A 16,494-nucleotide genomic window follows, 5' to 3' on the forward strand; every position below is an offset into this window, starting at 1 on the left:
CTCGAAGCGCCAACCAGTGTTCCCAGTTGCCGTTTCGAGCCACAGCGCTTCCGACTGCTTGTTTCAAGGTCTTTCAGGATTGCTCAATGTCCAGAGAATGCCCAGTGGTGGTCTGGATCGTATACTCGCCAACCGATTTGGGAACCCCAGGCGCGGAACGGCCATGGCGCGAGACACTTTACGACAAGACTTGTGTTTTGAGAGCACGAGCTTCTCTGTGCATTGGGTTAGTGTCTCTCATATTCGTCTACGAGCTGTTCCAAACTCATGACATTGTCGCCTCGCTTTAGCCCCCCCTCCCCCCTTCTTCCATCCAGGGGAGAGAGTATCCTTTGAAGTTAATTCGGCAGATGCCGACACTATGACTCCCGTAGAGGAGCTAGCACTGATATCCAAAAGCAGTGTCGAAAGAAGATGATGAAAGCCATACCAGAAGCTCGTTAGATCAAGTTGACCCAACTAGATCTTCTCATGATGGGTATCTTCCCCCCGCCGGCTAAATCTCGGCAGATAAACAGATGGGGGGTTCGGGGATTCGGATGCCCCATCCACTAGAACCTGGGGTAATAGCTTTCCTGTCCTACGCCATCGCAAAGGCTAGATCTAGGGCAGCAGTTAGCCTTGAGGGATTTCATGTCGGAACGGCAATATAACCCCATGCGCGGCCCAACATACTGTCTTGTTTCTTTACTCCGCTGAGAAACTGCGACGGCGAGTTTGGACGCCATCGTGATGTTGAGGCCTTAAAAAATGACCTAGCAATAGGGTATACGCTACGCGGTTCGCGAGAACCATTCTTGAGAACAATTCTTGAAGTTCACCGCATTCAACGACGCGCAAAGCCGCACCATTGCCGCAGTTCTCAGGAAAGAGGCGAATCATCGTCCACTGTATCATGGTAAAGGTAGGATTCAGGGATCTTCTCAGGTTAAATTAAAAAGTTGTATAGTGGCATCAGTCATGAAATTAGTGGTGAGCGTAATAGACGAGGTCAAAGATATCGAATCTCCTCCAAGCCCTATTGAGCCGGCGAACGTGTCCGTCGATATTTATCCGGCACCTTTCCGAGCTCTACCCAACCACCCTGCGCATTACTATTCTTATCGAGTATATCGTGGGGTGTTCGCTCGTCCGAGATGCGCGATCCCGTCTCAGATGGTATGATAGTCGTCGCGCCATCCTTTGCCGAGGAAATGTTAATAGTAGTTGTGATCATTGGTGGTGGGAAGTTGGGCGACATGGGTGAGGCCACGGCTGTCGAGCTGTATCCAGGACGCTTGTAGCCGTAGTTGTATTTGTAGTCTGGTCCGGGGGTGCGGGAGAAATTGGATTTGATGAAGCGGGTCGTGAAGGGGCGGAAGAGTGGCCAGACTGGGGGAATGGACATGGTGATAAGAACGACCCATTCTTCGACCTCACCCCAAAGGAAGAGGGTTCCGACGCCATCTAAGGAAAGTTAGTAAGTCGATTCGAACGCACAGTGAAATGATGAAGGTCTTACAGGAAGAATCTTCAGTAAGAATAAACTTGGCTGCCCATGTACGGACGATGGCAGCCACTCCGGCGAAGATACCACAGCCCATCAGGAAGCTCAGACCCCATTTCAGCTTGCGGTCGATTTTCAACGGTACCAGCATGTGGATGGGGACAATGGCCAGGTAGAAGTCGGAAAGTGCGGCGATGGCACCGACAAAGTATGTATAGTAAACGCTCTTCCGGTGGTCACACTGGTCCTGACGAAGTGGATCCCAGAGAGCATCGACTGGAGAGCATTGGAACCAGACCATAAGGACCTGGGGAATGTTGAGGACGATGTTAAGCGCGGCAACGGCGATAAGACTTTTGCGGATCCTGGGGTCTGGGCAAAGAGAAATCAATGTTAGCGGATGAGTCCGACGAGCGTTGCGGTGGTGGCCACTTACTGCCTTGTCCGTTCATCTCAATAAGGAACGCGGCTACGGCCACCTTGCCGGTGGGAATAGCGAGATTGAAAAAGAAGACGGTGATCCAAGTGAAGAGAAGGAAGTTGTGGAGTTGGCCAACTTTAATAATGAGTGTGATATGATTACCTAGACCGTGCAGAACAGACAGGATACCAAAGACTTGGGTAATGGCTGTGAATAGCTGTGTTGAGTCAGTATATTGTTCCAATTGTATGTTGATAATAGTTCGGAATATCATACCCAAGCAACGAGAGACCATATTAACGCGGTCGTACCGAATTTGTTCACACGCAATCGCACATACACCCGCAATACCATAAAGATGGTGGCAATGATGGCGAGAGAGATGCCCAGGCGCAGGTCCGTAGGACCACGCTCGCCGTAGGCCGGGTACTTGTCGTGAAGCGACATTATACAAAAAAGAGTGACCGGGGAGCGTTGGAGACAGCGGTTCCCATTTTTCAAAAGGAGAGGGGCCCAGTCTTCACGATCCGGCCCCAGGACCCAGGACCGCGTGGGCTTATAAGAACGAGTGAATCAAAATCGAGGCTGAAAAGCGGAGGTGGCCGTCTACGCTGCACGATCCAATTGCAAATTGTGCCGTGGAGAAGGGGAACGTGCAGCAGGAGCAAAAAGGCTTGGTTGGGACAGTCCGCGGTCGATCGAGTGGAACTATCGAAAGGCTCGGTGGGCATGGAGGGTCCGACGTCCGCGGGTTATTGGTTGTGTCTGGACAGACCCAATTTACCTGGCCACAATGACAATATGACAATGGTCCATTGACAGATGTCAACCCTGTGCCTGTGTAAGGTCCCCTCGTGAACGTCCCTGCAGTGCTTTGTCCCCTGAGCCTAGCCCGTCCCAACAACCTCGGGTGTTTCTGGTCGCATCGGATCGGCTGCAACCTGCACGAGACGACGAACGTAAAATCTCAAATCTCCGGGGCCTGTTGGGATTGGGTCCTGCAAGGATGGAGTTCGTATTGCGAAAGGCTTCGACCAGCAGCCCAACCTCGTCCCACGGTTCTGGTGGGGACCCTGCATCGGCAAACTTCTCCCCCTGAATCGTGCTGTTCGGTTCGGTCGCGCGTTGGCCATATGAATCCTTGCCGGATTGATGATGCAGGGACCTAGGTGATCCCATTGTGAGTCGCGTGGAATGTGGGGACCGAATTGTCCGAAGACGGTTGGTGTTGGCTGGGGATGCAAAAGCAAAAACCGCCGTCCACCGTCCATCCTCCAGCTGTGAACCCACTGGCATCCACCACAAAAGCAGCGCAGCAACTCGCCAGCACCAGACGGGGACAATTTGCTAGTGCCGGCGTTGCATTCAATCCATCCACTTACAATTGCCAGAAAAGTCAACAGCCACCGCGGGCCCCATTTCGCGGTGCATTGCCGGCACTATCGCTAGCCTCCCAGTAAATGAGCCGCGCCATTGCAATGGGCCTCCACTTTAACAGCACGAACAAGCAACGATCGCCTCGACTCCATCCACATCGTCTGCTCACACGAGTCATTGAACCGGTGGAGAGCGATCAACGCGCTTGCCAGATCAGGCGGGTGATAAGGCTTTCGGTAGTTCGTCCGCTGACCAGCCGGATATATCAACGAAGAGCCTTTCATGAAATTCTCGAGCCTCGCGGCGAAATCCAATTCCAGTACAGTGATCGGCTACTTGATCTGCGCCGGCTTCCATCAAATGCTTCTAATGGCAGATTGCCCCTGCATGCACCCCTGACAAGGCTGCGAACGCACCCCCTCATTCCTCCCCCAGCTCGCAGCAAGTGGAACCATATGGGCGTATCGGTACAAACGTCCCTTCCAGGTGGTGTTCCCGGTAATGCTCCAGTTAAATGCCCCAGTCGTGGGTACGACAGTGCCTTGCTTTCTCCATCTGATGGAAAACTCCCGCGCAGCGGGATATGATAGCCTCCAGGAACGGAAATCCCTGTCGGCCAACGAACCACCTGGGCGAAGCCGTTGCAGCCGAACCTTGCGACATGAAAACACTCCAGAGAGACCCACTTCCGTCTAGCTCGCTCGCGCTCTTTCCAATCCATACTCCAGCAGTGGCCTATTATTACCTTTGCAGAAGCAAGACTATTGCGAAGAACACACTCTAACTTGACTTTTCGGTAACCAAGTAACCAATGGCGATGGAAGGGCGGCCGGGTCCATTTCGAAAATGAGTCGGCACTGTCATCCAGGGAAGAGCCGAGAGGAGATCGCGAAGATGGCAAATATGGATGCCCACGCTGGCGTAACAATAGTCTGCGCCTTTGTGTAGATCTTCCGTTCAGACGCAACTAGAGACAAGGTCGTGTCTCACATTTGCCATGAGATCTGCCCGTTGCCTTTCCTTTGTGGGAAGTGGGAACTGTATGACGAGGCATGAGCCCGGCACATAGCTACTGATTGACCCTGGGTCGTTCCCCTCGACTCAACTCACTGCCGCTAGAGAGAAAACAAGCAACCTTGGCTATGGCATTCCAGAACGAGTCTGGCTTCCACGGACAGCGCATCCGACGGAGTACCGAACGCGCCCGGTTGATCGACGCGGGCGCGGAAACATTGCCAAACAGGGTTTGATAGTTTGCTTGGTCTCCTTATTGTGATTGTCGGTTCCAAAGAAAATACCGACCAAGACGGATTTTGCGAGCTTGTCTGGCGGGTCTCGCCGTGGGAACACGCTTGGGTCGCTGTTCTCGTTCTGCCGGAAGCGCAGAGCTAGTAAACTGAAGGAAAAAAAGCAAGTATTCTTCTCGACTCAAATTCGAAACGCATATCAAAAAGCAAGCACAGCGCCTTTGTTTTTCTCGGATGCCCTACACGTTTTCCACGTGGATCCCACCCATGGTTGCGCCATCGCTCCCACGGTTGATTCCCGTCGGCAAGACTGGTCGGCAACAATCTGCGCGACACTGCAATTGTGGTCCGATACAAGCCCAATCGATATCTCATCAATATTGGACCTCATTCAGATTCGTCTGGTTTGAGGTTGTAAAGCCTCGTTGCGGATAAATTATCGAACTCCAAATACATCGCTTGGTCCCTCAAGCCACATCTCCACTGCAAACTCCCCCTCAGACGCCACGGCTATTGGCCAGTCTGCGGTGCAATGCACCTGGATGCTTTTTTATTCAAGATTGTGCCAATAGCAGCTTTGAACTATTTGATCCAGGTGCAGAATTGTGTCGAATTCTGCATTGCGACAATGCGAATGCGCCCGGAAGGAGTCCAGGATTTTTGCTACTTGAGATCTTTATCCTTCCACGCCCGCGATCCTCTTCGGATGCAAGAACATAATGTCTCATTCGTCGTCGACACGCCCGCGCCCGACTTTCCTCTCCAGGAAACCGTAGTATCTTTTACATGCATATCTAGAACAATGTTTAGTCCTTGTCAGCTACTGCAATTGTGGCAGACTGTGGCGACCAAATGAGTCAGACGACCGACTTGATTGATCGCTGTGTTTTCTTTTTGCTTTTTCTCCCCTTTTTCCGCCCACTGTTCTTCATGCTGTTTTTCTTTTTCGTTGCCAACAGATGCTTCTGCCGTCTGCAGGTACAAATACAAATGCCCCGGATCGAGAACGTGCGACCGAGAGTTGATCCCTCCAGCTACGGTGCTCGAGATCTCACCCCGAGATCAGTCTCGATCCCCGGAAGTTCATCCGGCCGTCTAAGGCACATTAGTCAACTAGGAACGTGGAGACCCTGCATTTGGTAGAATCCAATGGATCATGCTCGACGGCAAATAGCCACTGCGTGTCTCACACACCGATCGCACGACGCTGACATAATTGGCTTTGTGTCGCGGACATGGCCGCTGCTAATATTTTAGCGTGACGTTCTCGCACGCTCTGCACCAGCATCACAATCACCACGAATCGGATCCGTATAGTCCCACAATGCCCAGAACAACAGGCAATGGTGCTCACCTCATCCGGGGACCAGATCGAGCAGCGAAAATCTTTATAAGACCCACAAACATCCTACCGAAGATCTTATTCCCGATCGACATCAACATTTCAAATTCCCAATCATGATCCCATCTCGGTCTCTCCTGACAGGCCTCCTGGCCTTGTCGACCAGCTCTTTCACCGCAGCTCTCCACTCACGCTCCATCATACCGCCAGAGGGTTGCCCCATCCCCACATGGACTGTGAGCACGTTCCACTGGTACAATGGCTCCCACAGCCTTGACTGCATCCACAACGAGGTCGATCGCAACACGCAAGGATGCCTCTGCGGCCGAGCATGGTGTGATCCGAATCCTGCGACCTGCAACGGGTCCATGGTGAACGTCTGCTGGACCGGAATGCCCAATTATGAGCCATGGGGCTACGGCCCGAAGCAGACCCTCGATATCGACTTCGAGGATGGTCTGACGTGCCATGATGAATACATCGGATACCGCATCCATGATATCGCCCACGGCGAGACCAATTGCGGCTATGCGGATCGTGGTGCGGGCCGCATTGTTTCTTTCTATGGATCGTCGAACGAAGCTAGTTCGACCGGTCACATGGATTATACCCTTGGCAGTGGGCATGCGCTTAAGTGTGCTAATGGAAGCTCTATCACCTATTATGGAAGTGTGGATTTCCCACTGACATGTACGCATGATTCGTACTTCAACGCGACCTGCACGGCACCGGTGTTTGAGATTCCCGTTTTAGATTACTCATGGGTGTCTTGAGCCTGGTGAACAAATGGATGTGCTGCTCAGTGAGATATGAGAAAACTCGTGAAAGCCAGGATCGGGATTTGGGTGAAGGGAATGAGGATTACTCTTTTTTTAGAGCAGATACAATAGGTAATTAGGCAGAGGCGGTGATGAGGGCGGTCAATACAAAAATGAATTGTCACATATCATCTTAATGTGTCCCAAGCTCTTGAAGAAAACGTCAACCATTCCATAGGGTGTTCATCCCAATGTGTTAGCTGTGCATTTGTCGAGTACTTGTGGACCACTCCATACTTTAAGCGTCAAGACTCTCCCGAAACCCGGGTCTCATTGCCTCCCTACTTTTCTTTCCTCCCGATCCAAGACACCTCCTAGTCAAGGGAAAATGTCACAAATTAAAGCAACGAAAAAGATATTCCCGATCTCCACATTTATCTCAGACCTACCAGCCGACACAATCCTCCAACCCCTCTCATCCACCCCCGAAAATGGCTCTGCCAGTGGGCGCTTGGTCATCGTGGGCGATGTACATGGGATGAGAAAGTCTTTGGAGTCACTTCTGGACAAAGTCGGCTTCAATAAGAATAATGAAGACCATCTTGTGCTGGTCGGTGATCTCGTCAGCAAAGGACCTGATAGCCCAGGAGTTGTCGATATAGCGATGAAGCTAGGCGCGAGTGCAGTGAGAGGCAACCACGAAAATGCGGTTCTAAATGCAGCCGCGGAAATCAATGCACAAAAGGATCAGTCACCGCAAACTACGGAGATGACTGGCGATCTGGGTGTGCCCGAAAATGCTGATACCATGTTGCCTGAGGATGCATTCGACAAACCCGAGGTCCCCGACAAACCCACATCGGGCCTGTCATCTCAAATAACGGCATCATTACTCTCGACCTTCCACCTCGACTGGCTTGCCTCACTACCTTTGATATTACGCATCAAACTCCCTCCAACCTTGTCCACATCCTTGGGGGACAGTCTTATTGTCGTACATGCAGGGCTCGTTCCCGGTGTCCCACTTGAAGAGCAGGACCCATCCACCATAATTCATATGCGGAGCTTCACCCGTCAGTCGAATGATGACGATAAACTTGTTCCAGATGAGGCCTTCGGAAACGAAGGCTGGATCATGGAATGGGATCGATGGCAAGACAAGTCAGTATCCAAGACTACTGTAGTTTTCGGCCATGATGCAAAGCGTCGTTTGCAGCGTGGCAGGTATGCGATCGGGCTGGACTCGGCGTGTTTGTACGGGAACCAGTTGAGTGCACTTGTTATTTCATCCGCCAGCGGAAAAATTGAACACCAGGTTGTTCAAGTCGATTGTGCAGATGTACCGGTAATGCCTAAGGTACCAGTGGAAAAAGGCGACAAGACAGTAGCTGTATAGTCAGTATGTCAGTAGCTTCTAGCAATAGGTAAATGACCATCAGCCATTTGGTGCTAAGCAATCCGTTTCTGGGACTTGAATTCTTGAAAGTTGGAATTATATGCAGCCTCTTAAGTACTTATAGCTAAGAAAATCATTTGACATAGCTTCTTGGTATCTGTGATGGCCATGCTCCGCCACTCTGTTTCAATGAACCTCTACCATTTCCCTCACCATCTTTAGAAAATTGCTCCGGTATTCATCTGCTGTCGTCGTGACTGACATGGGACCTTTGCGACCCACAACATTGAACGTCTGCACCGCCCCCGACATTGCCTGGGCGTGCAGTTTGTGCTTTGCCCAGAAAAAGTCAAGTATGACTCCCCTATATTTCCACTTCCCATCTGCAGATAGAATCCCTTCTCTCCAAGGGCTTTTTCTTCCTAAAGTTGGGGGCCTTGACGAGGCGGGAATTCGTACAAGGAACAGTGAATAGTCGACCACGTTGGCATCTTGCAAGAATTTGGTATCGGCTTCAACGGCTCTCAAGAACGATTGAGAATCTTGACGGTATAGATGAAGCTTGTCGTTGAAGACGTCCGCTAATTTGTTTATGGTATCCTCGCTAACAAGTGGCTCTGGAACCAGATCGCGTTCTGGGTAGAAATAGTCGATTGGCTTCAGGTCGTAGGTTTCCCACTTGTCGCTGTTTGGATCGTCGGCTTGTCCGCACAAGATGTTTTCCATTATAATGTGATGGGCAGGGGTGCATCCACAAAGTGTACCCAGGGTGACATATGGGGAAAGGATATAATCTGTTATCCATACAAGCACTGAATCGGGGTGGGTTTGCATGAACTCATAATATGGCCCCAAGAGATCGGACTGAAAAAATGTATACTCGAAGTGACGAGGAAGGCTCTTGATCACAAAACGACCATCCGTCGTGGTGATGAATGTCTGAACAACATTGTCAACTGAAAGACTTCTCTTCAAACCGGTCTGATTGTCGTTACTCACCGAGCCTGAATAGCCTAAGTCGCCCATCATCTTCAGCGGCGGCTGGCCGCTCGTTGTCCGGAAACTCGAATGATATTCATCCTCGTTGAATTGCCATATCTCTTGGCGTAATTTGGCAAACAAGTGCATTTCATGTCGCAGAAGCTTGATCCGATGCAGGGTGAAGAAGGCCAAGATAGAGCCCCATACTGATTTTTTGAACTGGTCTGGATCGCGCAGTAGTCCAGCCTGGATAGACTTGGCTAAAGCCTTCTCTCGGCGTTTGGTGCCCATGGTATCGTTAGCAGTATTATTTCTTGAGCAGCGCTGAGCGTTGTACAAAGAAGTAAAAATATGCAATGGAATGTTTGCTGCATGAAGCTTGCTTTTGCAGGAATTCATCTAATGGCATTGTGATGACGTCACCCCGAGGATCGGCCGATCGCGTGGTCGCACGACTAGTTTGCGGCAGAATACAGTATAGATGCCATTAGATGCATCCGAATAGGAACGAAAAATGAGCGCCACGTCGAAGTTCTCACGCTAAGTGTTAGAAAACTTCGCCTTCATATTAAAGATTGCAATGCCTCCAGGTCTTCCTCGAGTGCACCAAATGTCTACCGAGATGAAGGTGTAGCCACACACCCTGGCTTTTAGGTGTGGTATCTGATAGCACATTCCAACTAGTGTTAAGTCTGCTACTTCAACGAATAGGAAAGGTAGGCTTTTATTTTGTTTAAGCAAATGGTCTTGTCTGAAGCCTCCATAGTCTTATTTCACAAATGTTGCGTCGGGCTGTGTTGCGTCGGGCTCTGACGCTTCAATGTACAGAGAACAATTGTGACCAAGCAACTGATCGCACACTGCAGTGACACTCGTAGATCTATGAGGCTACTAGGCAAAGAATCAGTGTGAGGTACGAGATAAACTCACTATAGAAGATTTTTAAAATCAGCAAAAGGGTAATCGATCTATATATTTGATATGGTCAAGCGTTGGTGCATGGTCCTTTAACCGATGCCTCAATTCTTATGTGTGACCTTTTCCAAGGCAGCAACGCTGAATTTTGACGTAATTTCGACAACTAGTGCCACATTGCATCTGCAGCCACTACTATAGCACCTAATACACAGCCAGCCGATCAAAAGTCATTCTTTGTTGATCGAACAATGCCCATCGTAGGTCACAACACGTGACTCACCGCCTGGGGATTGCCCTCACTGAGTCACAGCAGAAAAAGTTCCCCCCGAGAAATTTCCCCTCCATATGGGTCGCAGTCTGTTAAGCGGGGCCCGGCTGAGCGTCTTTTTTCTCGATCAGTGCCTCTTTGTCTTCCCCCATCCCGCTCGTTGTCCACACACCGCCCGAACCTCTCCTTCACTTGCGCCCCTCGCTTCCCTGCGCGACTCGGCCACTACAGAACAATGGCGTCCGAAAGCCTCCCCGCCTCCGTCGAGGCTCTTACTCTACAGTCGACCTCGCAGACCTCCCAGTTCGAGGGCTGTTTCCCCTCTCTGAACCCTGTCGATATCTATCGCGAGCACATTGCGCAGGAGGTGGCCAAGATTGCCGAGATTGACGCTCAGAAGGTCTACTCTCGCCTGCAATGGACAAACACTCTGGACAAGGGCGACCTGACCTTGCCGGTATGTGGAACTATACCCCAATCCCTCCCCCAGACGGAGAAGAGATCTGATACCGCCCTTGGACGGACCAAACGGACTCACATACCCCTCGGCGCTTTAGGTTCCCTCCCTTCAAATTAAGAAGAACCCCATCGAGCTCGCCAAGGAGCTCGCCGAGAAGTTCCCCGAATCCGACCTCGTCAATAAACCCACTGCTAGCGGTCCCCAACTGCAATTCTTTTTTAAGGGCCAGCCCCTTGCGAAGACCGTCCTGGGCCGTATCCTGGACCAGAAGGCCGCCTATGGTACCAACGGCAACCAGGGTCTGAAGGACCCCTCCGACCCCTCTAAGGGCAAGAAGAAGATTATCATCGAGTTCTCTTCGCCCAACATTGCCAAGCCTTTCCACGCCGGTCACTTGCGCAGTACCATCATTGGTGGTTTCCTTGCCAACTTGTACACTGTCATGGGCTGGGATGTGATCAAGATGAACTACCTCGGTGACTGGGGCAAGCAGTACGGTCTGCTGGCTAACGGATTCAAGTACTTCGGTAGCGAGGAGGCTCTTCTGAAGGACCCCATCAACCACCTCTTCGATGTCTACGTTAAGGTCAACGCGATTGTCTCGGAGCAGGAAGGACCTATCAAGGAGCTGAAGGAGCAAATCAAGCAGAAGAAGGAGAAGAGCGAGGATGTCTCTTCCCTCGAGGCCGAGCTTGCCAAGCTGGTCGATGCCAGTGAGGACGAGAAGGCCCGCCGCTACTTCAAGAGCATGGAGGACCAGGACCCCGAGGCTCTGGCTTTGTGGCGCCGATTCCGTGATCTCAGTATCGCCAAGTACAAGCAGACGTATGCCCGCTTGAACATCGACTTCGATGTCTACTCCGGAGAGTCGCAGGTCAAGGCCGAGAGCATGACCAATGCCTACAAGATTATGGAGAAGGCCGGTGTCGCCGAGGAGTCTGAGGGTGCCATCATTGCCGACTTCACCAAGCACGGCGCGAAGAAGCTCGGCAAGGCCATCATTGTCCGCAAGGACGGTACTCCTCTCTACCTGACCCGTGACATTGGTGCCATCACCGAGCGTGACGAGGCTTACCACTTCGACCGGATGATCTACGTTGTCGCCATGCAGCAAGATCTCCACCTGGCCCAGCTTTTCAAAATCACCGAGCTGATGGGCTACAAAGACCTGGCCAGCCGCTGCCAGCACATCAACTTCGGTATGGTCCGCGGTATGAGCACCCGTAAGGGTACCGTGAAGTTCCTGGACGACATTCTGCACGATGTCGGCGAGAAGATGCACGAGGTCATGAAGAAGAACGAGGTAAAATACTCGCAGGTCGAGAACCCCGAGCAGACTGCCGATACTCTCGGTATCACTGCTGTCATGGTCCAGGATATGACTGGCAAGCGGTAAGTGTTTTCTCTCTTCTCCCTTCGGTCTCCCCCCTCGTCGAGATTTTACACTAACTCTTCATCGCAGTATCAACGGCTACGACTTCAACCTGGAGGCGATGACCTCTTTCGAGGGTGACACCGGCCCTTACCTGCAGTACGCTCACGCCCGTCTCTGCTCGATGACCCGCAAGTCTGAGCTGAACGAGGATGAGCTGAACACCGCCAACTTCGACCTCCTGACCGAGCGACATGCCGTTGACCTGTGCCGTCTGCTGGCCCAGTGGCCCGACGTCCTGATCAACACGGTCAAGACCCAGGAGCCCATCACTGTGCTGAGCTACCTGTTCCGCATGACTCACATGCTGAGCTCGAGCTACGATGTGCTCAAGGTGATCGGCAGCGAGCCGGAGCTGAAGAAGTCTCGTATGGCTCTGTACGCGGCTGCGCGCCAGGTGCTGAACAATGGCATGCGTGTGCTGGGCCTGAACCCCGTGCAGCGGATGTAGATCACCACTGCACCTGTTTCCCTTCCCCCGTTCAATCCTCCGATTCCATGATATCTCTTGATGCATTCGGCGCTCAAAAGGTCTGCCAATAACAAAATACAGTTAGCTCTTTGGCTATATGATACTCTATGAACTTCTACCCAAAGATATATAAGTATTGACCGAATGAAAATTCCGTAGCGGGTGTGTAACCGTGCCCGAGTGACTGTGACTGTGATAACATGGGCTCGAGAACAATGCCATTGAGAGCTGTTCTCCTGCGTGAGCACCGTAGCCGGGGGCACCATTGGCGTCCAACGCATTCCTCGGTCGATAGCGGCGTCTTGGCGCATTAGCGGCGGGCCAGCCCAGCCGATCCGATCCTGCGGAGAATGCCAGAGCCCGCGGATCTTGAGATTGCACAACATCCAATTCTGATCGGGTGGCACCAAAGGCCGAGCTTAACTCACCCATAAGATCTGGACTTGATTTTCGAGCGGCTGCTTAGCAAGAAATGCCCCAGTTTTGTGTCGGGCTCCAGTCTGGCTTTTGAAAAGATTGTTGTGAAAAAATGCGGCGTCCACGGGGACCATCGTCTTACTCAGCTGTCGCCGCCACACGGACAGCCCCGACGCAAACCCGCCGTGGCTCCTCGTGCTAGCCTAAAACAGCATGCGTATTCTCCTGAGGGGCCGGGCATCGGGGACCACCCCACCAAAGAACCATATCTGACCCTAGTACTATCAGTGTGCTAATGTGCTAAGGGCAAGGCCCTGAAAATTAGTAAATAAGACTAGATGCCGCGTCCAACAAGGTCGCCGAGTCCCTGGTCGGCGACAGGCACCCGCGGTTCAGATCTACATTTGTATTTAACACGCCTACTGGCGCAGTCACGATTCTCAACTCAGACAACACACCCTCGCACGGCAGCCGCGTCCTAGTAGCACATCCGTCTCCGCATCCACGTTCACCCTCTCATCCAAGCTTGAGTGTCCTCTCAGCTGAAACCAACCACGGACAGGTTTTCCATTCCAGTTTCAAACAAGATGGGCTCGCCAATTCCCTTGGTCGATACCGGGACCCTGGGCCCGGACCTGGAGCGCAACGAAAGCCAGCAGTTTTTGATGAACCGCACTGTGCAAAACTTCTCTTGGAGTGGTTTGACGGTGACCGTCAAAGACCGCCAGAGCAAACAGGCGACCGATCTGATCAATAGCATTACGGGCGACGTGAAGCAAGGTATACCCTCTCTCTTCATTCTCAAATCGCTTGGTTCAGCGAGGACAATGCCGGATTATCTCGCATACTAACGCAGATTATCTGTTTAGGTGAGCTGGTCGCCTTGATGGGCCCATCGGGCTGTGGAAAGACAACCCTGCTCAATGTGCTGGCGCGACGACCGGCCGGATCAGGGGCCAAGGTGATGGGAGACAGCTATGTCAATGGCGTGAGAATCGACAACGGCGCATTCGGCCGCATGACTTCATACGTGGAGCAAGAGGATGCTCTGATCGGCTCATTGACCGTGCGAGAGACCTTGAAGTTTGCAGCGGATCTATCACTTCCCAGGTATGTCAATGCCAGCATGGAAGGCTAGTCGAGCGAACCCGGTAGCTAATATATCCTGGTCTAGTTCTGTGTCCAAGGGACAACGCATCGAGCGGATCCGGACGCTCCTCGAGGCATTCGGTATCCAGCAGCAAGCCAACACTCTGGTGGGCACGCCCATTCGCAAGGGCATCAGCGGCGGCCAAAAGCGACGTGTCAGCGTGGTCAGCCAGCTCATCACCTGCCCCAAGATCCTGTTTCTCGATGAGCCGACCAGCGGTCTAGACTCGAGAGCGAGCTTCGAGGTCATTTCCTACGCAAAGGAGCTGGCTAGAGCCAACAACGTGAGTTTCAGTTGCATTGTCAATCAGACTGCAGGTCGAGGGACGTTAGCTAATGTGTGCGTGGTAGATCATCATCATCGCCAGTATTCACCAGCCCTCCACGACGACCTTCGAGCTCTTCGATAAGCTTTTGCTGCTCTCCGCAGGACGGACATGCTACTTCGGTCCCGTGGCGGCCGTCGATGACTATTTCCGAGATATCGGTCACCCGATCCCTGATCACACCAACCCCGCGGAATTCCTCCTCGATATTGTCAGCTCAGACTTTGGAAACGCAAAGGGGCTTGGGGTTGCACAAGACCGGGTCAAAAAGATCCAGCAGTCTTGGGCCGATTCGGCAGAGGCACAGGCGATCACGCGGCAGGTGTCCGATCAAGTTCGGCAGGAAGGCAAGGATGACGGTAAAGTCGAGGTGGACGATCTCGCTCGGCCCGGAGGGGCCAGAATTACGGCCGCCCTGCTTCATCGGTCATTTATCAAGAGTTATCGTGATGTGGTGGCATATGGGATCAGAATCGTGATGTATCTAGGTACGTACCCTCTTGGTCCTTGCACTGGTACAAGCTAACAGTCTCTAGGACTTGCCATAATGATGGGAACGGTTTGGCTGCGCCTTCACCCATCCCAAGACTACATCCAGCCATTCGTTAATGCCATTGTGTGTCTTCCTTGTCTTCGATTGAGTTTGAACCAACTAACAACTGTATAGTTCTTCGGATCCGCCTTCATGTCATTCATGGCGGTGGCGTACGTCCCGGCCTTCTTGGAAGACCGAGCTAACTTTGCCAAAGAGCGAGCAAATGGTCTGTATGGCGCGACGCCGTTCGTCATCTCAAACTTTCTCATCGGCCTGCCATTCCTCTGTAAGTCGTCCCAGGGTCAAGTATTGAAGAAACCATGATACTAACTTATTATGACAGTCATCATCTCCATGCTCTTCTCCATTGTCTCCTACTGGCTCTCCAACTTCCGGCCCGGCGGCGACGCCTTCATGACCTGGGTGATGTGGATCTTCCTTGACCTCGTGGCTGCTGAGTCTCTTGTCGTCTTCGTGACAGCCATGTTCCCGAACTTTGTCATTTCCCTGGCTCTGGTGGCCTTTGCCAATGGCTTATGGATGAGTGTAGGAGGATTCCTCGTCACGCCAAAGATCCTCAATCCCTTCTGGAAATACGTGTTTCATTACATTGACTATCAAGCCTATGTCTTTCAGGGCATGATGGTCAATGAATTCTCGCAGCGGAACTACTCGTGCGGCACGGGCTGCCACTGCATGTACACGACGGACTTGGCCGATCAGTGCCAGATTCGCGGGACAGGCGTGCTGGAGACGTATGGGTACGCAACCGGCAGAACAGGGAAGTGGGTGGGAATCCTCGTGGGAATCATTGCGGTGTATCGACTGTTCGGATGGATTGCACTTCACTTGCGCAAGACGTGATTGTGCTTTACCTCCGAAGCGGTCATGCGCTGGACAGGCGCTTCAAGCGTGGTATCAGCCTCTCTTGTGTACTATTTACTAAGTATAGAGGGGTAGCGTCGAGGATGATCTTGCGGAGTTAGTACAAGGGGTACGATGGGAACTGATGCCAGGCGTGTACAATAGTATCTGCGATCTTTGCCTACTCTCATTTTTCACTGAATTCCCCAAAAGCTACTCCGAATTCGAATCGATACAGCTCCATTTATCCACTAAATCTCCGAGGAGTCATCGTCTGGACACTTCAAGGCTGTTGTAGTACCCCGGCCACAAATCAGAGATCACCGCTGTGCGTAACCAGCCAGAATCTGCCACGACTATCGAGTCTGTACGACCCTCGAGTGCGGCGTCACCCGAGCAACGACCGATCCAAGCGTAAAATCCATTGATCGATTGCGACAGCACTTAGAATGCAAAAAATGAGCTGACTGATCTCTTAAGATGGGTGTAGTGCGGGCAGAAGAGTATAGAACGTGCAAAGTCAAACGAGCGATCGACACCCGCCATGATTATCAAAGCGGGGACTGCTGCAAGTCACGCAGATGCCAGCTACTGCTATCGCCGGAGTCCGGGAACAAGACGAGAAACCCTCATCGCTGGTTGAAA

At 52.1% G+C, this 16,494-nt stretch overlaps 6 protein-coding genes across 6 annotated transcripts; 4 read left to right on the forward strand and 2 right to left on the reverse strand.

Annotated features, from left to right (window-relative positions):
- Positions 1 to 1,018: 1,018 nt before the first annotated feature.
- Positions 1,019 to 2,354, reverse strand: N7532_003087 (uncharacterized protein; the record flags this gene model as incomplete). Its single annotated transcript, XM_056615581.1, has 4 exons — positions 1,019 to 1,446; positions 1,502 to 1,858; positions 1,923 to 2,124; positions 2,184 to 2,354. The coding sequence occupies 4 exons, from the start codon at positions 2,352 to 2,354 to the stop codon at positions 1,019 to 1,021; spliced, it is 1,158 nt and encodes a 385-aa protein (XP_056475938.1).
- Positions 2,355 to 5,989: 3,635 nt separating this feature from the next.
- N7532_003088 (uncharacterized protein) lies at positions 5,990 to 6,646 on the forward strand (the record flags this gene model as incomplete). The annotated part of the gene is made up of 1 exon (XM_056615582.1): positions 5,990 to 6,646. The coding sequence occupies one exon, from the start codon at positions 5,990 to 5,992 to the stop codon at positions 6,644 to 6,646; it is 657 nt and encodes a 218-aa protein (XP_056475939.1).
- A 373-nt stretch (positions 6,647 to 7,019) lies between these two features.
- Positions 7,020 to 8,027, forward strand: N7532_003089 (metallophosphoesterase family protein; the record flags this gene model as incomplete). Its single annotated transcript, XM_056615583.1, has 1 exon — positions 7,020 to 8,027. One exon carries the CDS (start codon positions 7,020 to 7,022, stop codon positions 8,025 to 8,027), a length of 1,008 nt encoding a protein of 335 aa, XP_056475940.1.
- A 186-nt stretch (positions 8,028 to 8,213) lies between these two features.
- Positions 8,214 to 9,299, reverse strand: N7532_003090 (phosphatidylinositol phosphate kinase family protein; the record flags this gene model as incomplete). Its single annotated transcript, XM_056615584.1, has 1 exon — positions 8,214 to 9,299. One exon carries the CDS (start codon positions 9,297 to 9,299, stop codon positions 8,214 to 8,216), a length of 1,086 nt encoding a protein of 361 aa, XP_056475941.1.
- A 1,130-nt stretch (positions 9,300 to 10,429) lies between these two features.
- N7532_003091 (arginine--tRNA ligase) lies at positions 10,430 to 12,537 on the forward strand (the record flags this gene model as incomplete). The annotated part of the gene is made up of 3 exons (XM_056615585.1): positions 10,430 to 10,651; positions 10,752 to 12,046; positions 12,117 to 12,537. 3 exons carry the CDS (start codon positions 10,430 to 10,432, stop codon positions 12,535 to 12,537), a joined length of 1,938 nt encoding a protein of 645 aa, XP_056475942.1.
- Positions 12,538 to 13,562: 1,025 nt separating this feature from the next.
- N7532_003092 (putative ABC transporter) lies at positions 13,563 to 15,849 on the forward strand (the record flags this gene model as incomplete). The annotated part of the gene is made up of 7 exons (XM_056615586.1): positions 13,563 to 13,755; positions 13,845 to 14,085; positions 14,150 to 14,408; positions 14,476 to 14,938; positions 14,987 to 15,066; positions 15,118 to 15,271; positions 15,329 to 15,849. 7 exons carry the CDS (start codon positions 13,563 to 13,565, stop codon positions 15,847 to 15,849), a joined length of 1,911 nt encoding a protein of 636 aa, XP_056475943.1.
- Between the last annotated feature and the right edge of the window lie 645 nt (positions 15,850 to 16,494).

This window comes from Penicillium argentinense (assembly GCF_028826775.1).
Source record: "Penicillium argentinense strain IBT 30761 chromosome Unknown utg000004l_segment0_segment0, whole genome shotgun sequence".
Lineage (NCBI taxonomy): Eukaryota > Fungi > Ascomycota > Eurotiomycetes > Eurotiales > Aspergillaceae > Penicillium > Penicillium argentinense.